Here is a 25,381-nt window from a genome sequence, read left to right on the forward strand (position 1 = left end):
CTGGGGACCCCACCACCCAGGGACCCAGGAACCCTGGAGACACCAGCATCTGGGAACCCCACCACCCAAGGGACCCAGAAACCCTGGAGACACCAGCATCTGGGAACCCCACCACCCAAGGGACCCAGGAACCCTGGAGACACCAACATCTGGGAACCCCACCACCCAAGGACACAGCTGTCCAGGAACCCCACCACCCAAGGGACCCAGAAACCCTGGAGACACCAACATCTGGGAACCCCACCACCCAAGGGACCCAGAAACCCTGGAGACACCAGCATCTGGGAACCCCACCACCCAAGCACCCAGGTGTCCAGGCACCCAACCACCCACGTGTCCAGGAACCCTAGGGACCCAGATGTCCATCAAACCCCACCACCCAAGGACCCAGGCCTTGGGAAACCCCACCCACCCAGGGACTCAGAAACCCTGGGGACACCAACATCTGGGAACCCCACCACCCAAGGACACAGCTGTCCAGGAACCCCACCACTGAAGGGACCCAGAAACCCTGGAGACACCAACATCTGGGAACCCAAGCACCCATGTGTCCGGGCACCCAGGCATCCAGGAACCCCACCACCCAAGCATCCAGGAACCCTAGGGACCCAGATGTCCATCAAACCCCACCACCCAAGGAGCCAGGCGTCCAGGGCCCGTCCCTGAACTCACGGTGAAGATCTCGACGATGTCGTTGGAGGTGGTGCGGACGGGGTCCACGTCCTTCTCGCTCAGCACCCGCATGAGGCTGACGCCGTCGGTCTCCAGGATCCACTCCTGAAGAGCCTTGAACTCCCCATCCTCGGTGATGATGATCTTCTTCTTGTTGTCCGTCTGCGGTAGGTGCATGTACACCTGGGGAGGAGGGGGAAAAAGGGGTTAGCGGCACCCATGGGTGCTCCTCGGGTGGCTGGTGGGACGCCCCGGGCAGCCATGGACCTTCAAATGCATCTACAAGTATCAGCACGGGCATCCTGGGTCTCCTAAACATGCACGTGGAGAAGGTCACGTGCTCCACAGGAGCCACCAGGAACCTGGGCACTCACATGAGCACCCATGGGTGCTACCCAGCTGCCTGGGGGGACACCCCGGGCACCTGTAAGGACACCCTGGATACCCAGAGACCTTCACACATGTCCACAAGTATCACCATGGGCATCCTGGACCTCCTAAAGGTCATCGTGGAGAACTTCCAAGTGCTCGTCAAGATCCACCAGGAGCCTTGGCACCCACATGAGCACCCATGGGTGCTACCCAGCTGCCTGGGGAGACACCCCGGGCACCTGTAAGGACACCCTGGCACCCAGAGACCTTCACACATGTCCACAAGTATCACCATGGGCATCCTGGACCTCCTAAAGGTCATCGTGGAGAACTTCCAAGTGCTCGTCAAGATCCACCAGGAGCCTTGGCACCCACATGAGCACCCATGGGTGCTACCCAGCTGCCTGGGAAGACACCCCGGGCACCTGTAAGGACACCCTGGGCACCCAGAGACCTTCACACATGTCCACAAGTATCACCATGGGCATCCTGGACCTCCTCAAGGTCACTGTGGAGAACTTCCAAGTGTTCCTCAAGATCCACCAGGAGCCTTGGCACCCACATGAGCACCCATGGGTGCTACCCAGCTGCCTGGGCGGACACCCCGGGCACCTGTAAGGACACCCTGGATACCCAGAGACCTTCACACATGTCCACAAGTATCACCATAGGCATCCTGGACCTCCTAAAGGTCGTCGTGGAGAACTTCCAAGTGCTCCTCAAGATCCACCAGGAGCCTTGGCACCCACATGAGCACCCATGGGTGCTACCCAGCTGCCTGGGGGGACACCCTGGGCACCTGTAAGGACACCCTGGATACCCAGAGACCTTCACACATGTCCACAAGTATCACCATAGGCATCCTGGACCTCCTAAAGGTCATTGTAGAGAACTTCCAAGTGCTCCTCAAGATCCACCAGGAGCCTTGGCACCCACATGAGCACCCATGGGTGCTACCCAGCTGCCTGGGGGGACACCCTGGGCACCTGTAAGGACACCCTGGATACCCAGAGACCTTCACACATGTCCACAAGTATCACCATAGGCATCCTGGACCTCCTAAAGGTCATTGTAGAGAACTTCCAAGTGCTCCTCAAGATCCACCAGGGGCCTTGGCACCCACATGAGCACCCATGGGTGCTGCCTGGGCACCTAGGGGGACACTCCAGGCAGCCATGGACCTTCTTAGGTGCCTACAGGTATCACTTAGGCTGTCCTTGACCTCCTAAAGGTCTCCACGGAGATCTCCACGTGCTCCTCAGGACCCACCAGGAGCCCCAGCACCCCCATGAGCACCCATGGGTGCCCCCCTGGCCCCCCACCTTGCTGATCTGCTCGATGCCCTGCAGCGTCATGTCCGTCAGCATGTTGGACTCGATACAGCGCAAGAAGACGTCGTCATCCATCTTGTCCACCACCTCCTCCTCCTGGGGACACCGAGGGGGACAGGGGGGGTGACACCCAGCCCGTGTCGTGTCGCCCACCACCACCACCACCCATGGGTGCCACCACCTCCATCCCCACCTCCTGCATCTTGTTCTCGTCGCTGTTCATGATGCGGATGCGCAGCACCAGCTTCTCCGCGTTGTCATCGTTGAAGATGCAGTTGAGGTCGTCCCCAAAACCTGAGGTGGGGACAAAGAGGTGGCACCATGGTCACCACCCCACCCGAAGGCCCTCCATGCTCACCCAGGACCCCCCCCAAAGGTCACCATGGAGTGGGGTGGGTCACCCAGGACCCCCAAGTCTTCACTAGGACCCCCCAAACGTCCCCAAAGTCTTTCCTAAAGCTCCCAATACTCACCCAGGAGCACCCCAAAGTCGCCCCAGATGCCCTCAAGGGTCACCCAGCACCCCCCAAAGACCCTCCATGCTCACCCAAGTCCCCCCAGATGCCCTCAAGGGGCACCCAGACCCCAAAGACCCTCCAGGACCCCCCAAGTCTTCCCTAATCCCCTCAGTGCTCACCCAGGACCCCCCCAGAGGCCCCTCAAGAACCCCCCAAAAGCCCTCCAGGACCCTCCAAAGCTCCCCCAGATGCCCTCAAAGCCCCCCCAGATGCCCTCAGTAGTCACCCAGGAGCACCCCCAAGTCCCCCCAGATGGCCTCAAGGGGCACCCAGACCCCAAAGACCCTCCGGGACCCCCACAAGTCTTCCCTAATCCCCTCAGTGCTCACCCAGGACCCCCCAGAGGCCCCTCAAGATCCCCCCAAAAGCCCTCCAGGACCCTCCAAAGCCCCCACAGATGCCCTCAATAGTCACCCAGGAGCACCCCCAAGTCCCCCCAGATGCCCTCAAGGGGCACCCAGACCCCAAAGACCCTCCAGGACCCCCCAAGTCTTCCCTAATCCCCTCAGTGCTCACCCAGGACCCCCCAGAGGCCCCTCAAGATCCCCCCAAAAGCCCTCCAGGACCCTCCAAAGCCCCCCCAGATGCCCTCAGTAGTCACCCAGCAGCACCCCCAAGTCCTCCCAGATGCCCTCAAGGGGCACCCAGACCCCAAAGACCCTCCGGGACCCCCACAAGTGTTCCCTAATCCCCTCAGTGCTCACCCAGGACCGCCCAGAGGCCCCTCAAGATCCCCCCAAAAGCCCTCCAGGACCCTCCAAAGCCCCCCCAGATGCCCTCAGTAGTCACCCAGCAGCACCCCCAAGTCCTCCCAGATGCCCTCAAGGGGCACCCAGACCCCAAAGACCCTCCAGGACCCCCACAAGTGTTCCCTAATCCCCTCAATGCTCACCCAGGACCCCCCAGAGGCCCCTCAAGATCCCCCCAAAAGCCCTCCAGGACCCTCCAAAGCCCCCCCAGATGCCCTCAATGTCCACCTAGGACTCCCCAAAGAGCCCCAGGAACCCCACAAGTCTTCCCTTAATGCCCTCAATGCTCACCCAGGTCCCTCAAATGCCCTCAATGCTCACCCAAGACCCCCCCAAAGTCCCCCCTGGACCCACCAGCATTGATCTTCTCGGCGATCTGCTCCATGGTGAGCTTGCGGTCGGTCATGTGCTTGCGGTCGAGCTCGACGCGGAGCAACCAGGGCGAGATGCGGCTGACATCAAAGTCGGGCATCTCGTAGTAGACGTTGACCCATTCCTGGTCCTCGGCCACCACCGTGCTCTGAGGGTTGGGGTCGTAGTAGATGGCGGTGTTGGCCGTCACCTTCCGTAGCGTGGTGTGCTCCAGGCGGCACAAGATGTCCTGGGGGGGGAGGGTGACACGGTGTCAGCACGGGGACACGGGAGATGACATGGGGAGCCAGGGATGGAGGACACGGGGATGGCGTGGAGGACATGGGAGATGGCATGGGGAGCCAGGGATGGAGGACACGGGGATGGAGAACGTGGGGACGGTGTGGAGGACATGGGAGATGGCATAGGGACCCAGGGATGGAGGACACGAGACATGGGAGATGACATGGGGAGCCAGGGATGGAGAACATGGGGACAGCGTGGAGGACACGGGAGATGACATGGGGAGCCAGGGATGGAGAACATGGGGACAGCGTGGAGGACATGGGAGATGACATGGGGATGCAGGGATGGAGCACATGGGGATGGCATGGAGAACATGGAGATGACATAGGGACCCAGGGATGGAGGACATGGGGACACAGGAGATGACATGGGGAGCCAGGGATGGAGAACGTGGGGACAGCGTGGAGGACATGGGAGATGACATGGGGAGCCAGGGATGGAGAACATGGGGACAGCGTGGAGGACATGGGAGATGGCATAGGGACCCAGGGATGGAGAACGTGGGGACAGCGTGGAGGACATGGGAGATGACATGGGGATGCAGGGACGGAGCACGTGGGGACGGCATGGAGAACATGGAGATGACATAGGGACCCAGGGAAGGAGGACATGGGGACACAGGAGATGACATGGGGATCCAGGGATGGAGGACACGGGGACGGCGTGGAGGACATGGCATAGGGACCCAGGGATGGAAGACACGGAGACACAGGAGATGACATGGGGATCCAGGGATGGAGAACGTGGGGACAGCGTGGAGGACACGGGAGATGACATGGGGACCCAGGGAAGGAGGACACGGGGACACAGGAGATGACATGGGGATCCAGGGATGGAGGACACGGGGATGGAGAACGTGGGGACAGCGTGGAGGACATGGGAGATGACATAGGGACCCAGGGAAGGAGGACACGGGGACACAGGAGATGACATGGGGATGGAGAATGTGGGGACAGTGTGGAGGACATGGGAGATGACATGGGGATCCTGGGATGGAGAAGGTGGGGACAGCGTGGAGGACATGGGAGATGACACGGGGAGCCAGGGATGGAGGACACGGGGACATAGGAGATGACATGGGGATCCAGGGATGGAGGACACGGGGATGGAGAACGTGGAGACAGCGTGGAGGACATGGGAGATGACATGGGGATGCAGGGATGGAGGACCCAGGGATGGAGAACGTGGAGACAGCGTGGAGGACATAGGAGATGACATGGGGATCCAGGGATGGAGGACCCAGGGATGGAGAACGTGGGGACAGCGTGGAGGACATGGGAGATGACATGGGGATGCAGGGATGGAGCACGTGGGGATGGCATGGAGAACATGGAGATGACATAGGGACCCAGGGATGGAGGACATGGGGACACAGGAGATGACATGGGGATCCAGGGATGGAGGACACGGGGACGGCATGGAGGACATGGGATATGACATGGGGACCCAGGGATGGAGGACACGGGGACAGCGTGGAGGACATGGGAGATGGCATAGGGACCCAGGGATGGAGAACGTGGGGACAGTGTGGAGGACACGGGAGATGACATGGGGATGCAGGGATGGAGCACATGGGGATGGCATGGAGAACATGGAGATGACATAGGGACCCAGGGAAGGAGGACATGGGGACACGGGAGATGGCATAGGGACCCAGGGATGGAAGACACGGAGACACAGGAGATGACATGGGGAGCCAGGGATGGAGAACGTGGGGACAGCGTGGAGGACATGGGAGATGACATGGGGACCCAGGGAAGGAGGACATGGGGACACAGGAGATGACATGGGGACCCAGGGAAGGAGGACATGGGGACACAGGAGATGACATGGGGATCCAGGGATGGAGGACACGGGGACACAGGAGATGACATGGGGATCCAGGGATGGAGGACACGGGGATGGAGAACGTGGGGACAGCGTGGAGGACACGGGAGATGACATGGGGATCCTGGGATGGAGGACACGGGGATGGAGAACATGGGGACGGTGTGGAGGACATGGGAGATGGCATAGGGACCCAGGGATGGAGGACATGGGAGACGACATGGGGATCGAGGGATGGAGGACCCAGGGATGGAGAACGTGGGGACAGCGTGGAGGACATGGGAGATGACATGGGGAGCCAGGGATGGAGCACATGGGGATGGCATGGAGAACATGGAGATGACATAGGGACCCAGGGATGGAGGACATGGGGACACGGGAGATGACATGGGGAGCCAGGGATGGAGGACACGGGGATGGAGAACGTGGAGACAGCGTGGAGGACACGGGAGATGACATGGGGATCCTGGGATGGAGGACACTGGGACACAGGAGATGACATGGGGATCCTGGGATGGAGGACACGGGGATGGAGAACATGGGGACGGCGTGGAGGACATGGGAGATGACATGGGGATCCTGGGATGGAGGACACGGGGATGGAGAACATGGGGACGGCGTGGAGGACATGGGAGATGACATAGGGACCCAGGGAAGGAGGACACGGGGACACAGGAGAGGATATGGGGATGGAGAACGTGGGGACAGCGTGGAGGACATGGGAGATGACATGGGGATCCTGGGATGGAGGACACGGGGACACAGGAGATGACATGGGGATCCAGGGATAGAGGACACGGGGATGGAGAATGTGGGGACAGCGTGGAGGACATGGGAGATGACATGGGGATCCTGCGATGGAGAAGGTGGGGACAGCATGGAGGATACGGGAGATGACATGGGGAGCCAGGGATGGAGGACACAGGGATGGAGAACATGGGGACAGTGTGGAGGACACGGGAGATGACATGGGGAGCCAGGGATGGAGGACACGGGGATGGAGAACGTGGGGACAGCGTGGAGGACATGGGAGATGACATGGGGATCCTGGGATGGAGGACACGGGGATGGAGAACGTGGGGACGGCGTGGAGGACACGGGAGATGACATGGGGAGCCAGGGATGGAGGACACAGGGATGGAGAACGTGGGGACAGCGTGGAGGACACGGGAGATGGCATAGGGACCCAGGGATGGAGGACACGGGGACATAGGAGATGACATGGGGATCCAGGGGTGGAGGACACGGGGATGACATGGAGGACATGAGAGATGACATGGGGATCCAAGGATGGAGAACGTGGGGATGGCGTGGAGGACATGGGGATGTGGGAGATGGCATGGGGACCACCACAGGGCCATGAGATCATGAAGCCACGGGGCCACCACAGCACTGTGGGGGGGACACAGTGGCAAGACGGAGCCATGGGGCCATAGAGGGGACACAAAGCCATGGGGCCACCATGGGAAGATGAAGCCATGGGGCCACCATGGGGCTGCATGGAGATGGCAAGGACACAAAGCCACAGGGCCACCATGGGAAGATGAAGCCATGGGGCCACCATGGGGCTGTGTGGACACAGAGAGGACACAAAGCCACAGGGCCACCATGGGAAGATGAAGCCAAGGGGCTGTGTGGAGATGGCAAGGACACAAAGCCATGGGGCCACCACGAGGCCACCACAGGAAGATGAAGCCATGGGACCACCACAGAGCCGTGCAGACACCCTGATGCTGCGGGGCCACCACAGAGCCACCCCAGAAGAGGACCTTCACCCAACACAGGACCAGGGAACCACAGGACCCAGGTTCCTGCTGCTGCTCCCCCCACCCGTGACGTCCCAGGTCACCATCCCCACGACGTCCCCTGTCCCCCACGGCGTCCCCACCTTGGCCCGCTCGGCATCGCGGGCGCTCTGGCCCAGCAGGAAGACGGTGAGCGAAGGAGTCTTGGGCTTCTTGGAGATGTTGATGAGTTCCTTCAGGCGGGGGACGCCCAAGGTGACGTTCTTGGCCGAGACCCCGGCGTAGTGGAAGGTGTTGAGGGTCATCTGGGTGGCCGGTTCTCCCAGCGACTGAGCTGCCAACGCCCCCACCATCTCCCCGGGGTGCGCCTGGGGAAGAAAAGGGGTGTCAGGACCCCCCTCCCCCCCAAAAAAAATGTCCCAGAGGTGGACCCCAAAGCCCTCCTAGATGTAGCTCCAAGAAGGTTCCAGATCTGGAGTGAAAATTGTCCCCAAGCTGAAGCAAAAAAAAAAAAAAAAATGTCCTAAATCTGGTCCGAAAGGGCCAAATCTGCCCCCGCCAGCTCCCTGGGGGGACACGGGGGTCTCGGGGGGGGCCCCAAAACCATCCCAGGTCTGGACCTGAACCCCTCCTAGATGTGGCTCCAAGAATATCCTTGATCTAGGCTAAAAATTGCCCCCGTATCTGCCCCCTAAAGCCCCCGATCTGCCCCCTAAAGCCCCAGATCTGCCCCCCACAGCCCCAGATCTGCCCCCCACAGCCCCAGATCTGCCCCCTAAACCCCCAGATCTCACCCCAAACCCCCAGAGCTGCTCTCCAGACCCCCACATCTCACCCCCACAGCCCCACATCTGCCCCCTAAACCCCCAAATCTCACCCCAGACCCCCACATCTGCCCTCCAGACCCCCACATCTGACCCCCACAGCCCCACATCTGCTCCCTAAACCCCCAAATCTCACCCCAAACCCCCAGAGCTGCCCTCCAGACCCCCACATCTGACCCCCACAGCCCCACATCTGCCCCCTAAATCCCCAGATCTGCCCTCCAGACCCCCAGATCCGATCCCTAGACCCCCAGATCTGACACCCAGAGCCCCTCATCTGCTCCCTAAACCCCCACATCTCACCCCAAACCCCCAGAGCTGCCCTCCAGACCCCCACATGACCCCCACAGCCCCACACCTGCCCCCTAAAGCCCCAGATCTGCCCTCCAGACCCCCACATCTGACCCCCACAGCCCCACATCTGCCCCCTAAACCCCCAGATCTCACCCCAAACCCCCAGATCTGCCCTCCAGACCCCCACATCTGACCCCTAAACCCCCAGAGCTGCCCTCCAGACCCCCACATCTGAACCCCACAGCCCCACATCTGCCCCCTAAACCCCCAGATCTGATGCCCAGACCCCCAGATCCGACCCCTACACCCCCAGATGTGACACCCAGAGCCCCTCATCTGCTCCCTAAACCCCCAGATCTCACCCCAAACCCCCAGAGCTGCCCTCCAGACCCCCACATCTGACCCCCACAGCCCCACATCTGCTCCCTAAACCCCCAGATCTCACCCCAGACCCCCAGATCTCACCCCTAGACCTCCAGATCTCACCCCCAGAGCCCCCCATCTGCTCCCTAATCCCCCCAATCCCCCAGAGCTGCCTTCCAGACCCCCACATCTGCTCTCTAAACCCCCAGATCTCACCCCAAACCTCCAGATCTCACCCCCAGAGCCCCCCATCTGCTCCCTAATCCCCCCAATCCCCCAGAGCTGCCTTCCAGACCCCCCACATCTGCTCCCTAAACCCCCAGATCTCACCCCAAACCTCCAGATCTGATGCCCAGAGCCCCTCATCTTCTCCCCAAACCCCCAGATCGCACCCCAAACCCCCAGATCGCACCCCCAGAGCCCCCCAAATCCCCCAGATCTGCCCTCCAGACCCCCTGATCTCACCCCCAAACCCCCACATCTGCTCCCTAAACCCCCTCAATCCCCCCCCCCCCGACCCCTAAATTTGCCGCTCCCCCCTTTCCCCACTCACGATGGCCTGGTTGAACTTGGACTCGATCTCCCCCAGCAGCCAGTCGAAGGCCTCCCCGCTGAGCCGGAACTCCTCCACCATGCGGCGGCTGCAGAGGGTGGAGCGGAGGTGGATGTTGAAGAGCAACGTGGCGTTCTCCTGCGCCTGCCGGCTCAGCGGGTCGTCCCCGTTCACGATCACCAGCTTGCGACTCAGCTCCTTCACCCCTGATAAAAACAGGAGGAGAATTAGGGGGGGGGGGGGCTGCGAAGGGGGGGCAGAAGGTTTCTAGGGGTCCTCAAGTCCCTCAGAACCTTCTCGGAGGTCTTGCGTGTCACCCAGCACCTCGCAGGGGCTCATCACGTGCCACAACACCTTTGTGGAGAACATTGAGGTTCTCCAAGTCACCCAGCACCTTCCTGGGGGTCTTGCACATCCCCCAGCAGCTTCCTAGGGGTTATTGGGGTCCTTCAAATCCTCCGGTACCTTTCTGGGGGTCCTCAAGTGCCCCCCACCCCACCCCCAGCACCTTCCTGGGGTTCCTCAAGTCCCTTGGGACCTTCCTGGGGATCATGGAGGTCCCACGAGTCCCCCCAACACATTCCTAGAGATGAAAGGGATCCTCCAAGTCCCCTGGTGTCTTCCTGGGGGTCCTCCAAGTTCCCCAGCACCTTCTTGGGGGTCACTGGGGTCCTCAAGTCCTCCAGAACCTTCATGAAGGTCCTACACGTCCCCCAGCACCTTCTAGGGGGTCCTCAAGACCCCCAGAACCTTCATGGGGGTCCTCAAGTCCCCCAGAACCTTCATGGGGGTCACCAGGGTTCTCAAGTCCCCCAGAACCTTCATGGAGGTCCTGCATGTCCTCCAGAACCTTCTGGGGGGGTCATTGGGGTCCTCAAGTCCTCCAGAACCTTCATGGGGGCCCTGCATGTCCCCCAGCAGCTTCTTGGGGGTCCTCAAGTCCTCCAGCACCTTCCTGGGGGTCAGTGGGGTCCTCAAGTCCTCCAGAACCTTCATGAAGGTCCTACACATCCCCCAGCACCTTCTTGGGGGTCCTCAAGTCCCCCAGAACCTTGATGGGAGTCACCAGGGTTCTCAAGTCCCCCAGAACCTTCATGGATGTTCTGCACGTCCCCCAGCACCTTCTTGGGGGTCAGTGGGGTCCTCAAGTCCTCCAGAACCTTCATGGAGGTCCTGCACGTCCCCCAGCACCTTCTTGGGGGTCAGTGGGGTCCTCAAGTCCTCCAGAACCTTCATGGAGGTCCTGCACGTCCCCCAGCACCTTCTTGGGGGTCACTGGGGTCCTCAAGTCCCCCAAAACCTTCATGGAGGTCCTGCATACCCCACAGAACCTTCTTGGGGGTCAAGTCCTCCAGAACCTTTTTGGGGGTCACTGGGGTCCTCAAGTCCCCCAAAACCTTCTTGGGGGTCCTCCAAGTCCCCCAGCACCCTCTTGGGGGTCCTCCAAGTCCCCCAGCACCCTCTTGGGGGTCATGAGAAATCCTGAAAGTCCCCTAAGGTCTTCTTAAGGAGTCATGGGGGTCCCCAGATCCCCTGGCCCCCTCCTGGGGATCCCCTCAGACCCCCCCAAAACATCCTTCTGGGCTCAGGACCCCCCTCAATTTGGGGAGTGGGCCCCCCCCAACTTACCCTCCACCACCTTGACGGGGTGCAGGTCGGAAGGGAGGCGCGAGTTGATGTGGAAAATTTTCTGGGCGTTCCAGATCATCCGCAGCAGGTTACAGGGGAGCACGACCTGGGTGGGGGGGAGAAACGGGGGGTCAGCACCCCAAAATAGGGGAGTCAGGGGTCTGCACCCCCAAATCAGGGGTACAGGGGGGTCCGTGCCATGAAATGGGGTGGTCGGCACCCCAAAAGGGGGGAGTCAGGGGTCTGCACCCCCAAATCAGGGGTACAAGGGGATCTGCACCCCAATAACTCAGCGCTAGCACCCAAAAATAGGGGTATCAGGGGTCTGCACCCCCAAATCAGGGGTACAGGGGGGTCCATGCCATGAAATGGGGTGGTCAGCGCCCCAAAAGGGGGGAGTCAGGGGTCTGCACCCTCAAATCAGGGGTACAGGGGGGGTCCGTGCCATGAAATGGGGTGGTCAACACCCCAAAAAGGGGGAGTCAGGGGTCTGCACCCCCAAATCAGGACCACAAGGGGATCTGCACCCCAATAACTCAGCGCTAGCACCCAAAAATAGGGGTATCAGGGGTCTGCACCCCCAAATCGGGGGTACAGGGGGGTCCATGCCATGAAATGGGGTGGTCAGCGCCCCAAAAGGGGGGAGTCAGGGGTCTGCACCCCCAAATCAGGGGTACAGGGGGGTCCGTGCCATGAAATGGGGTGGTCGGCACCCCAAAAGGGGGGAGTCAGGGGTCTGCACCCCCAAATCAGGACCACAAGGGGATCTGCACCCCAATAACTCAGCGCTAGCACCCAAAAATAGGGGTATCAGGGGTCTGCACCCCCAAATCAGGGGTACAGGGGGGTCCATGCCATGAAATGGGGTGGTCAGTGCCCCAAAAGGGGGGAGTCAGGGGTCTGCACCCCCAAATCAGGACCACAAGGGGATCTGCACCCCAATAACTCAGCGCTAGCACCCAAAAATAGGGGTATCAGGGGTCTGCACCCCCAAATCAGGGGTACAGGGGGGTCCGTGCCATGAAATGGGGTGGTCAGCGCCCCAAAAGGGGGGAGTCAGGGGTCTGCACCCCCAAATCAGGGGTACAGGGGGGTCCGTGCCATGAAATGGGGTGGTCAGCGCCCCAAAAGGGGGGAGTCAGGGGTCTGCACCCCCAAATCAGGACCACAAGGGGATCTGCACCCCAATAACTCAGCGCTAGCACCCTAAAATACAGCTATCAAGGGTCTGCAGCCCCAAAATAGGGGTACAGGGGGGTCCGTGCCTTGAAATGGGGGGGTCAGCACCCCAAATTAGGGGTCAGCACCCCAAAATCAGAGCTGTGGTAGGTGAACATACTCAGAAAAGGGAGATTTGGGGTTGGTTTCCCCAAATTTGGGCCATGGAGGGAGCAAGCACCCCAGAAACAATGGGAGTTAGCGCCCCAAAAGGGGGGAGTCAGGGGTCTGCACCCCCAAATCAGGACCACAAGGGGATCTGCACCCCAATAACTCAGCACTAGCACCCAAAAATAGGGGTATCAGGGGTCTGCACCCCCAAATCGGGGGTACAGGGGGGTCCACGCCATGAAATGGGGTGGTCAGCGCCCCAAAAGGGGGGAGTCAGGGGTCTGCACCCCCAAATCAGGGGTACGGGGGGGTCCGTGCCATGAAATGGGGTGGTCAACACCCCAAAAAGGGGGAGTCAGGGGTCTGCACCCCCAAATCAGGACCACAAGGGGATCTGCACCCCAATAACTCAGCGCTAGCACCCTAAAATACAGCTATCAAGGGTCTGCAGCCCCAAAATAGGGGTACAGGGGGGTCCGTGCCTTGAAATGGGGGGGTCAGCACCCCAAATTAGGGGTCAGCACCCCAAAATCAGGGCTGTGGTAGGTGAACATACTCAAAAAAGGGAGATTTGGGGTTGGTTTCCCCAACTTTGGGCCACGGAGGGTGCCAGCACCCCAAAAAGGGGGGCCAGGAGCAGGGGCAGCACCCCAAAAAGGGCACCTACAAGGCAAGGGGGGTTCAGGGCTTCTTGCTGCACCCCAAAAAGGGGGTGAGAAAGACAGGTAGCACCCCAAAGACAGCACCCGCAAGGCAATGGGGGTTCATGGCTTCCTGCTACACCCCAAAAAAGGGGGTGAGGAGGGGGGGGCAGCACCCCAAAATGGGCACGTGGAAAGAAAAGGGGGTTCACGGCTTCCTGATACACACCAAAAATGGGGCAAGCACCCCAAAAAGGGTACCCCTAAGGTAAGGGGGGGGGTTGACAGCTTCTTACTACACCCCAAAAAGGGGGCCAGGAAGAGGGGCAGCACCCCAAAAAGGGCACCCGCAAAGAAAGGGGGGGTTCACTGCTTCCTACTACACCCAAAAAAAAGGGGGGGCTGGAGCGGAGGCAGCACCCCAAAACAGAAGCGATGACTGGTCGCGCATCCAGCATCCCCAAAAAAAAGGGGTGGTGGCACCACCAGGGAGGTCCCCGTGGAGGTTCAGAGCCCCTCAGGGTGCCGAATGGGGGTGTGGGTGCTCTTGGGGGGGGGGGGGTGGGGGGTTTGGGGGTGCCCCTGTGGGGTTCACCTTGCTGTCGCCGGTAGGGAAGATGACCCGCAAGACCTCGCGGTCCTCTCGCATCTTCTCGAACTCGCGCTCGAGCTCGTTCTGGATGTGGGCGTTGGAGAGGATGTCCTTGACCAACTCTTCCTGCAGCGTCCGCCGCAGCGCCCGCTCGTTGGTGTAGTCGAACTTGAACCTGGGGCGGGGAGGGGACACAACGCACGTGGTAGACGGCAGGGGACAGGGACATGGGTGCGAGGGGCTTGGGGGTGGAGAAGACACTTGTGGGGGGGGGGGGGGGAAGAGCAGCTTGGGACATCAACATGGGGCCAACTTGGCGAGGAGCAGCTTGGGGTTAGCAAAAACGTGACCCAGGTTGAGGAGGAGCAGCTTGGGGACACCAACGTGGGCTCCAAGTTGGGGAGAAGCAGCTTAGGGACACCAACACAGGTCCCACTTTGGGGAGGAGCAGCTTGGGGACACCAACATGGGCTCCAAGTTGGGGAGGAGCAGCTTGGGGACATCAAAATACACCCAGCTCTGTGGAGGAACAGCCTGGGGACACCAACATGGGTCCACCTTGGCGAGGAGCAGCTTGGGGTTAGCAAAAATGTGACCCAGGTTGAGGAGGAGCAGCTTGGGGACACCAACGTGGGCTCCAAGTTGGGGAGAAGCAGCTTGGGGACACCAACACAGGTCCCACTTTGGGGAGGAGCAGCTTGGGGACACCAACATGGGCTCCAAGTTGGGGAGGAGCAGCTTGGGGACATCAAAATACACCCAGCTCTGTGGAGGAACAGCCTGGGGACACCAACATGGGTCCACCTTGGTGAGGAGCAGCTTAGGGTTAGCAAAACATGACCCACTTTGGGGAGGAGCAGCTTGGGGACACCAACATGGGCTCCAAGTTGGGGAGAAGCAGCTTGGGGACACCAACACAGGTCCCACTTTGGGGAGAAGCAGCTTGGGGACACCAACATGGGCTCCAAGTTGGGGAAGAGCAGCTTGGGGACACCAACGTGGGCTCCAAGTTGGGGAGGAGCAGCTTGGGGACACCAACACAGGTCCCACTTTGGGGAGGAGCAGCTTGGGGACACCAACGTGGGCTCCAAGTTGGGGAGGAGCAGCTTGGGGACATCAAAATACACCCAGCTCTGTGGAGGAACAGCGTGGGGACACCAACATGGGTCCACCTTGGTGACGAGCAGCTTAGGGTTAGCAAAACATGACCCACATTGGGGAGGAGCTGCCTGGGGACACCAACGTGGGCTCCAAGTTGGGGAGGAGCAGCTTGGGGACACCAACACAGGTCCCACTTTGGGGAGGAGCAGCTTGGGGACACCAACATGGGCTCCAAGTTGGGGAGGAGCAGCTTGGGGACACCAACGTGGGCTCCAAGTTGGGGAGGAGCAGCTTGGGGACACCAACGTGGGCTCCAAGTTGGGGAGAAGCAGCTTGGGGACACCAACGTGGGCTCCAAGTTGGGGAGAAGCAGCTTGGGGACACCAACACAGGTCCCACTTTGGGGAGGAGCAGCTTGGGGACACCAACATGGGCTCCAAGTTGGGGAGGAGCAGCTTGGGGACACCAACGTGGGCTCCAAGTTGGGGAGGAGCAGCTTGGGGACACCAACGTGGGCTCCAAGTTGGGGAGGAGCAGCTCAGGGACCCCAAGATGGGTCCAGCTCTTGGAAGGAGCAGCTCGAGGACACCAAGATGGGTCCAGCTCTCGGAAGGAGCAGCTCGAGGACACCAAGATGGGTCCAGCTCTCAGAACGAGCAGCTCTTGGACCCCAAGACGGGCTCAGCTCCAAGGCAGCAGGCTGCTGGCACCCCCCCAAGGACTGCACCACGCTCTGGGACATCCCCCCACCCAAAAAAACCCGCGTCCTGCCACAGGCAGGGGACCCCTCACTTCTTCTCGAAGGCCTTGTTGGAGGGCTTGAGGGTGGCCAGGTTCTGGAACTCGACGCTCTCGCCCGCCAGCCCGTCCTCCCCGTAGCGCAGCTGCACCACCTGGTTGATGGAGTTACGGACCGTCGCGTCGTACTTGACCATCACCGACTCCATCGACTTGATCAGCCGCCGTTGGATGTACCCTGCGAGGGGGATGGGGGGGGGGGGACACGTCGTCACTCCTGGGGGAGCAGTCAAGGGTCCTGGAGGACTTTGGGAGGTCCTCAGGAGGCATCTGGGGAGGGTTTGGGGGTCCCTGGGTGGCTCCAGAGAAGAAAAGTGGGGACACAGCCATCTTCAGGGGGAATAAATAGGGCAAAAGGAGGATTTGGGGAAGGATTGGGGGTCCTGAAGGCCTTTGGGGGGCCCCCCAGGAGGAATCTGGGGAGGGTTTGGGGGTCCCTGGAGGAAAGGGGGGGACAAAAGGAACCCTGGGAAAGGTCTGAGAGTCCCAGGGGGATCTGGGGAAGGGTTGGGGGTCCTGGAGGGCTTCAGGGGGCCCCAGGAGGCATCTGGGGAAGGTTTGGGGGTCCCTAGGTGGCTCCAGAGAAGAAAGGTGGGGACACAGGGATCCTCAGGGGACATAGATGTGGCCACAGGGAGCTCTGGGGAGGGGTTGGGGGTCCTGGAAGGCTTTGGGGTGCATCTGGGGAGAGTTTGGGGGTCCCTGGGGGGCTCCAGAGAGGAAAGGTGGGGGCACAGAGATCCCTGAGGAAGATCTAAGAGTCCTTGGGGGGAGGGGGGCATCTGGGGAGAGGTTGGGGGTCCTGAAGAGCATTGGGGGTCCCCAGGAGACATCTGGGGAGGGTTTGGGGGTCCCTGGGGGGCTCCAGAGAGGAAAGGTGGGGGTACAGAGATCCCTGAGGAAGGTCTAAGAGTCCTTGGGGGGGGGCATCTGGGGGTCCTGAAGAGCATTGGGGGTCCCCAGGAGACATCTGGGGAGGGTTTGGGGTCTGGGGGTCACAGAGGACCCCATGACGAGGTAGAGGCACGCATAGGGAGGGGGAGGGGGCTCCAGGGAGGATCTACAGCACTTGGTGGCCCCATGAAGATGAGTCCACCACGGTGGGGGGTACATGGAAAAGACGGGTGGTCCTGGGGTTGGGGGGGGGGGCTGACCGGTCTCGGCCGTCTTGACGGCGGTGTCGATGAGACCCTCACGACCACCCATGGCGTGGAAGAAGAACTCGGTGGGGGTGAGGCCGGCCAGGTAGGAGTTCTCCACGAAGCCCCGGCTTTCGGGGCCGTAATCGTCCTTGATGAAGTGGGGCAGCGTGCGGTGCTTGAAGCCAAAAGGGATCCGCTTGCCCTCCACGTTCTGCTGCCCCACCACCGCAATCACCTGCCGGGGGGACATGGGGGGGACACGTGGTTGGTGGAGTGGGGGGGGGTGCAGCAGGGGCACCCCCAGACCTCATAAAGATCACTGATCTACATCGGGAATGTCCCAAGGGCCCGTAGGGATCCCCAATGTACCTGGGAGATGTTCACCATGGAGGCCAATGTCACCATGGACCACCATGATGACCCACGGGGTCCCCCTTGGACACCCCAGTGATCAACCGGGTCCCCAAACCTCTTAGATGGGATCCCAGATCCCCGCAGGGAACGTCCCAAGGGCCTGTAGGGACCCCCAACGTACCTGGGAGATGTTCACCATGGAGACCAACGTCACCATGGACCACCACCATGACCCATAGCATCCTCCTGGACCCCCAGTGATCAACCCGGTCCCCCAAACCTCTCAGGTGGGATCCCAGATCCCTGCAGGGAACGTCCCAAGGGCCTGTAGGGACCCCCAACGTACCTGGGAGATGTTCACCATGGAGACCAACGTCACCATGGACCACCACCATGACCCACGGGGTCCCCCCTGGACCCCACAGGGAACCCTCAAGACCCACGGTGATCAACTTGGTCCCCCCCGACTCCATAGGAATCCCTGATCCCCATAGGGAAGGTCCTGTGGGCCCGTAGGGATCCCCAACGTACCTGGGAGATGTTCACCATGGAGGCCAACGTCACCATGGACGACCATGATGACCCACGGGGTCCCCCTTGGACCCCCAGTGATCAACCCGGTCCCCCAGACCTCTCAGGTGGGATCCCAGATCCCCGCAGGGAACGTCCCAAGGGCCTGTAGGGATCCCCAACGTACCTGGGAGATGTTCACCATGGAGACCAACGTCACCATGGACCACCACCATGACCCATAGCATCCCCTTGGACCCCCAGTGATCAACCGGGTCCCCCAGACCTCTTAGGTGGGATCCCAGATCCCTGCAGGGAACGTCCCAAGGGCCTGTAGAAACCCCCAACGTACCTGGGAGATGTTCACCATGGAACCTTTGGCACCCACGGACCCCCGTGAGGGCCCCAGAGATCCCCAAAATCCCACAGGGATCCTCCCAAACCCCTCAGAGATCCTCCTGGCATCCCCCAGACCCTATAGGGCCCCCCAAGACCTGGGAGATGTTCTTCTTGGAGGTCTTCATGCCCAGCACTACCACAGACCCTCAAGAGGACCCCACAGAGGTCTCCAAAAGCCAACAGGAACCCTCCAAAACCCCACAGAGATCCTCCTGGCACCCCCCAGACCCTATAGGGGCCCCCCAAGACCCCGTAGAGCCCCCCAAGACCCCATAGAGCCCCCCAAGACCTGGGACATGTTCTTCTTGGAGGTCTTTGTGCCCAACACCAGACCCTCAAGAGGACCCCACAGAGGTCTCCAAAACCCAACAGGAACCCTCCCAAACCCCACAGAGATCCTCCTGGCACCCCCCAGACCCTATAGGGGCCCCCCAAGACCCCATAGAGCCCCCCAAGACCTGGGAGATGTTCTTCTTGGAGGTCTTCATGCTCAGCAATACCACACACCCTCAAGAGGACCCCACAGAGGTCTCCAAAAGCCAACAGGAACCCTCCCAAACCCCTCAGAGATCCTCCTGGCATCCCCCAGACCCTATAGGGGCCCCCCAAGACCCCATAGAGCCCCCCAAGACCTGGGAGATGTTCTTCTTGGAGGTCTTCATGCCCAGCACTACCACACACCCTCAAGAGGACCCCACAGAGGTCTCCAAAAGCCAACAGGAACCCTCCCAAACCCCACAGAGATCCTCCTGGCATCCCCCAGACCCTATAGGGGTCCCCCCAGACCCCATAGAGCCCCCCAAGACCCCATAGAGCCCCCCAAGACCCGGGACATGTTCTTCTTGGAGGTCTTTGTGCCCAACACCAGACCCTCAAGAGGACCCCACAGAGGTCTCCAAAACCCAACAGGAACCCTCCCAAACCCCACAGAGATCCTCCTGGCACCTCCCTTAGACCCCATAGGGGCCCCCCAAGACCAGAGAGAACCCCCCCCAAGATCTCAGAGGTGTTGATCTTGGAGCTTTTAGTACCCAAAACCAGCACGGAGCACCGTGATGACCCTGACATGGTCCACTAAGCCCCATAAGAACATTCTCAAACCCCATTGAGATCCTCCTGGCACGCCCCAAGTCCCATAGGGGTTCCCCGAGACCCCGTAGGGGTCGTCCCCCACCCCCCCAAAAAATACCTGAGAGATGTTGATCTTGGAACCTTTGGCACCCGACACCACCATGGACTTGAAGTTGTTGTACTCGGAGAGGGACTTCTGGGCGGAGGAACCCGTCTTGTCACGGGCGTCATTGAGGATGCGGTTGACCTGGTTCTCGAAGGTCTGCCGCAGCGTGTTCCCCGGGGTGGGCTCCAGTTCGTTGTTGTGGGCCTTCTCGATGACCTACCAACCCCACCAGGAACACCCACACCCCCCCCCATGGTGTCACTGGGGCACCCCGAAACTCCGGGAGTACCCCAAGATGTCTCCAGGGGGGTGGGAGTGGTGAAAACCATCTATGGAGGATCTCAAAGCGTCCTGGGGGGGGGGGGGGGGGGTTGGGGGTGCGCTAAAAGGGGTTGGGGAGCGCCCCAAAACCCTCCTGGAATCGTTGGGGACACTCGAAAACCCCAAGAGAGCACCCCAAAAATGGCCTAGGGGAACTGTGGGTGCTCCAAAACCCCCAAGAGCACCCCAAAAATGGCGCAGGGGAACTGTGGGTGCTCCAAAACCCCCAAGAGCACCCCAAAAATGGCGCAGGGGAACTGTGGGTGCTCCAAAACCCCCAAGAGCACCCCAAAAATGTCCTGGGGGAACTGTGGGTGCTCCAAAACCCCCAAGAGCACCCCAAAAATGGCGCAGGGGAACTGTGGGTGCTCCAAAACCCCCAGGAGCACCCCAAAAATGGCACAGGGGAACTGTGGGTGCTCCAAAACCCCCAAGAGCACCCCAAAAATGTCCTGGGGGAACTGTGGGTGCTCCAAAACCCCCAAGAGCACCCCAAAAATGGCGCAGGGGAACTGTGGGTGCTCCAAAACCCCCAAGAGCACCCCAAAAATGGCGCAGGGGAACTACGGATGCTCCAAAACCCCAGGGAACACCCCAAAATGTCTCAGGATCCCTGGATAATGATCCCAAACCCCCAAGAGCACCCCAAAAATGTCCTGGGGGAACTACAGATGCTCCAAAACCCCCAAGAGCACCCCAAAAATGACCTAGGGGAACTGTGGGTGCTCCAAAACCCCCAAGAACACCCCAAAAATGGCCTAGGGGAACTGGGGATGCTCCAAAACCCCAGGGAGCACCCCAAAAATGACCTAGGGGAACTGTGGGTGCTCCAAAACCCCCAAGAGCACCCCAAAAATGACCTAGGGGAACTATGGATGCTCCAAAACCCCAGGGAGCACCCCAAAATGTCTCAGGATCCCTGGGTAATGATCCAAAACCCCCAAGAGCACCCCAAAAATGTCCTGGGGGAACTGTGGGTGCTCCAAAACCCCCAAGAGCACCCCAAAATGTCCCAGGATCCCTGGGTAATGATCCAAAACCCCCAAGAGCACCCCAAAAATGGCCTAGGGGAACTGTGGGTGCTCCAAAACCCCAGGGAGCACCCCAAAAATGTCCTAGGGGAACTACGGATGCTCCAAAACCCCCAAGAGCACCCCAAAAATGGCCTAGGGGAACTGGGGATGCCCCAAAACCCCAGGGAGCACCCCAAAAATGTCCTAGGGGAACTGTGGGTGCTCCAAATCCCCAGGAAGTACCCCAAAAACCTTCCTGCTATCACTAGGGGTGCCCTAAAACCGCAGGAAGCCCCCCAAAACGTCTCGGGATCATTGAGGAGACTCCAAGGGAGAACCTTAAATCCTTCCTCAATCCCACAGCATCACCGGGGCACCCCAAAACCCCGCAGAGATACAGGGGGTACCCAAAACTTTGGGAAACACCCCAAAATCCCTTCGGAGGTCCCTCCCCCCCAACTCGCTGGGACCCCCACCACCACCAAGTGGAGTCCCTCAACTCCACCCCCCCCCGTCAGCCCCCCAGATCTCACAGCCCCCCCCCCTCCGAAGGAACCCCAAATTCCAACCAGGGGATCCCCCACAGCATCACTCAGGCCCCCCAAAAACCCCAGGGAGCCCCCCCCGCCCCCCAAAAAACCCCCCACAACCCACCTCAATGACATCTTGCTTGGCCTTCTTGATGGTGTTCTGGATGTCCTGGTAGGTCTTGGCATCAGCGATGGAGTCCCCAATGCCGATGGTGTGGCCTGGAGGGGGGACATGGGGGGGGGGGGGTCAGGTGGGTGCCCCCCACCTTAGGGTGGTCCCCACCCTATATCCTGTCCCCCACCCACCAGGGTGCTCCTCACACCCCCAAACCAATCCTCTACCACGTTCTCCTCACCCCAGGGGAGATACTTGGGTCCACGTAGCCAAAAAAAGGGGGACAACGAGGTCCTCGTAGCGCCAAAAAAAGGGGGTCCAAGATCCACCCCCCCCACACCCGGGTCCTTGTTGCCCCAAAGAATGAGGTCCAAGAGCCCCACGGACACCCAAGTCCCTTCTGCCCCACAAAAATGGGGTGTGAGAAGGTGCCCAGATGCTTGGATCTCCAAGAGGGGTCCATGCACCCCACCACCCCCCCCCCCCCCCCCCCCCCCACAGAGAAGGTCCCCAGATGCTTGGATCTCCAAGAGGGGTCCGTGCACCACCCCCACCCCCACCCCACCCCACCGAGAAGGTCCCCAGATGCTTGGATCTCCAAGAGGGGTCCATGCACCCCACCCCCCCCCGCACCCCCACCCCACCGAGAAGGTGCCCAGATGCTTGGATCTCCAAGAGGGGTCCATGCACCACTACCACCACCACCCCACCCCACCGAGAAGGTGCCCAGATGCTTGGATCTCCAAGAGGGGTCCATGCACCCCACCCCCACCCCACAGAGAAGGTCCCCAGATGCTTGGATCTCCAAGAGGGGTCCATGCACCACCCCCCCCCCCCCCACCCCACCGAGAAGGTGCCCAGATGCTTGGATCTCCAAGAGGGGTCCATGCACCACCACCACCCCCACCCCACCCCACCGAGAAGGTGCCCAGATGCTTAGATCTCCAAGAGGGGTCCATGCACCCCACCCCCACCCCACAGAGAAGGTCCCCAGATGCTTGGATCTCCAAGAGGGGTCCATGCACCCCCCCCACCCCACCCCAGAGGCCCCCTCCCCTTCCTGGGTCCACGCTGACCCTCGATGAGGAGCCAGTTGTTGATGACGGTTTGGATGTTGCTGTAGAAGAGGCGGGTGGTGTCATGTCCCATCTCCAGGTAGGAGATATGGACCAAGGAACCCGCCGAGGTGCCCAAAGACTTCTTGCAGAGGATGCCCATGATCAGCTCCCCGTTCTCCACGATTACCTACAAAAAGGGGGTGTCAGGTCCGTGTCTCCCCACCCCCCCCACCGCAATCTCCAGAGGTTGATTGACCCAACCACTCTGGAGGACCCTTGTGTCCTCCAGCCACCCCAAGGGTCCTCTGAACCCCCTTCACCCACCCCCGAGGCTTCCTCCAATCTAGGATCTCCACCAAACCCCCCTAGAACACCCCCAAGCCCCTTCACGTCCCACCAAGCCCCCTTGAGCACCCTCATGTCCCACCAAGCCCTTCAGAGCACCCATCACACCCAAGGGTCCCCCCCCAACCACTCCAAAAGTCCTCCATACCCTCTTCCCCCACCCGCTACAGCTCTAGACCCACCCTAGGACACCCCCCTAGACCCAACTCAGTGTCCCCCCAACCACCCAAACCCCTCCAGACCACTCTCAAGTCCCACCAAGCCCCCCCAGACCACCCTTGTGTCCCACCAAGTCTCCCCAGACCTTCCTCACATCCCACCAAGCCCCCCCAGACCACCCTTGCGTCCCACCAAGACCCCCAGACCACCCTCATGTCCCAAGCCCCCCCAGATCTTCCTCACGTCCCACCAAGCCCCCTCAGACCACCCTCACGTCCCACCAAGACCCCCCAGACCTTCCTCACGTCCCACCAAGTCTCCCCAGACCTTCCTCACATCCCACCAAGCCCCCCCAGACCACCCTTGTGTCCCACCAAGACCCCCAGACCACCCTCATGTCCCAAGCCCCCCCAGATCTTCCTCACGTCCCACCAAGCCCCCTCAGACCACCCTCACGTCCCACCAAGACCCCCCAGACCTTCCTCACGTCCCACCAAGCCCCCCCAGATCTTCCTCACGTCCCACCAAGTCTCCCCAGACCACCCTTGTGTCCCACCAAGACCCCCCAGACCTTCCTCACGTCCCACCAAGCCCCCCCAGACCTTCCTCACGTCCCACCAAGTCTCCCTAGACCACTCTTGTGTCCCACCACGACCCCCACACCACCCTCATGTCCCAAGCCCCCCCAGATCTTCCTCACGTCCCACCAAGCCCCCTCAGACCTTCCTCACATCCCACCAAGCCCCCCCAGATCTTCCTCACGTCCCACCAAGCCCCCCCAGACCTTCCTCACGTCCCACCAAGTCTCCCCAGACCACCCTTGTGTCCCACCAAGCCCCCCCAGACCTTCCTCACGTCCCACCAAGCCCCCTCAGACCTTCCTCACATCCCACCAAGACCCCCCAGATCTTCCTCACGTCCCACCAAGCCCCCCCAGACCTTCCTCACGTCCCACCAAGCCCCCCCAGACCTTCCTCACATCCCACCAAGCCCCCTCAGACCACCCTTGTGTCCCACCAAGACCCCCAGACCACCCTCGTGTCCCAAGCCCCCCCAGATCTTCCTCACGTCCCACCAAGCCCCCCCAGACCTTCCTCACGTCCCACCAAGCCCCCCCAGACCACCCTTCTGCCTCACCAACCCACCCCAGAGCACCCTCAAGTCCCACCAAACCACCTCAGAGCACCCATCACCCACCCAAGGTCCACCCCAAAAGTTTCCCCACCCACTCCACCCCTACGACCACCCCAGACGTCCCCCACCTTGGTGTCCCCAGGGGAGATGTGCTTGTAGGGCCCGCTGTCCTCGTCATCGGGGTGGGTGCTGTGGGTGCGGATGCAGTTGATGTGTCCAGGGATGATAAGGGAGAAGATCTGCTTGCCCGTCCAGAGGGGACGAGGTTTCAGGATGGCGGGTTGGGGGACCTTCCCATCCCACGTCGAGAGGAACATCAGCAGGTTCATCACCTCCCCCTGTAGATCGGGGACACCCCGTCAGCACCCCAAAAAAACCAGCCATGGCGCAAAGGTGCCCCCCCCCCCCCCCCAAAAACCCTCCTCCAAGCTCTCCTGCAGGCCAGGGACACCCCAGATCTTCCCACTGCAACCCCAAAGATGCCTCAAAATACCCCAAAACGCTTCCCGTTGATCATGGAGATGTCAGAAGAAGCCCAAATCCTCCCACCACAACCCAAAGATGCCCCAACATCTCTTCCAAGTTCTCCTACAAAGCAGGGACACCCCAAATTCTTCTTCCACGGCCCAAAGATACCCCAAAATACCCCCAAAAACCTTCCCGATAATCAAGGAGAACTCCTAAGGACCCCAAATCCTCCCCAGCACAGCCCAAAAATACCCCAAAACACCCCAAAAAGCTTTCGACTGGGCAAGGACACCCCATAAGGACCCCAAATCTTCCCACCACAGCCCAAAAATGTCTCAAAATACCCCCAAAAACCTTCCCGATAATCAAGTAGAACCCCTAAGGACCCCAAATCCTCCCCAGCACAGCCCAAAGACACCCCAAAAAGCTTTCGACTGGGCAAGGACACCCCATAAGGACCCCAAATCCTCCCACCACAGCCCAAAAATGTCCCAAAATACCCCCAAAAACCTTCCCGATAATCAAGGAGAACCCCTAAGGACCCCAAATCCTCCCCAGCACAGCCCAAAAATACCCTAAAACACCCCAAAAAGCTTTCGACTGGGCAAGGACACCCCATAAGGGCCCCAAATCCTCCCACCACAGCCCAAAGACACCCCAA

At 60.7% G+C, this 25,381-nt stretch overlaps 1 protein-coding gene across 1 annotated transcript in view; it reads right to left on the bottom strand.

Moving 5' to 3' along the window:
- The window catches only part of POLR2A (RNA polymerase II subunit A), a 36,210-nt gene extending 11,614 nt beyond the window's left edge, over nt 1-24,596 (bottom strand). The window contains exons 1-14 of the mRNA XM_075489569.1: nt 24,381-24,596; nt 22,633-22,801; nt 21,566-21,660; nt 19,590-19,793; nt 17,150-17,372; nt 15,990-16,173; nt 14,100-14,271; nt 11,535-11,640; nt 9,906-10,111; nt 8,015-8,239; nt 3,997-4,243; nt 2,569-2,669; nt 2,367-2,471; nt 673-855 (exon numbers count right to left, since the gene is read on the bottom strand). Coding sequence (XP_075345684.1) covers nt 673-855; nt 2,367-2,471; nt 2,569-2,669; nt 3,997-4,243; nt 8,015-8,239; nt 9,906-10,111; nt 11,535-11,640; nt 14,100-14,271; nt 15,990-16,173; nt 17,150-17,372; nt 19,590-19,793; nt 21,566-21,660; nt 22,633-22,801; nt 24,381-24,581 — 2,421 coding nt within the window. The 5' untranslated portion in view covers nt 24,582-24,596. The remainder of the gene's footprint in view (nt 1-672; nt 856-2,366; nt 2,472-2,568; nt 2,670-3,996; nt 4,244-8,014; nt 8,240-9,905; nt 10,112-11,534; nt 11,641-14,099; nt 14,272-15,989; nt 16,174-17,149; nt 17,373-19,589; nt 19,794-21,565; nt 21,661-22,632; nt 22,802-24,380) is intronic.
- Nucleotides 24,597-25,381: the final 785 nt, after the last annotated feature.

This window comes from Mycteria americana, unplaced genomic scaffold (assembly GCF_035582795.1).
Source record: "Mycteria americana isolate JAX WOST 10 ecotype Jacksonville Zoo and Gardens unplaced genomic scaffold, USCA_MyAme_1.0 Scaffold_204, whole genome shotgun sequence".
Taxonomy (NCBI): domain Eukaryota; kingdom Metazoa; phylum Chordata; class Aves; order Ciconiiformes; family Ciconiidae; genus Mycteria; species Mycteria americana.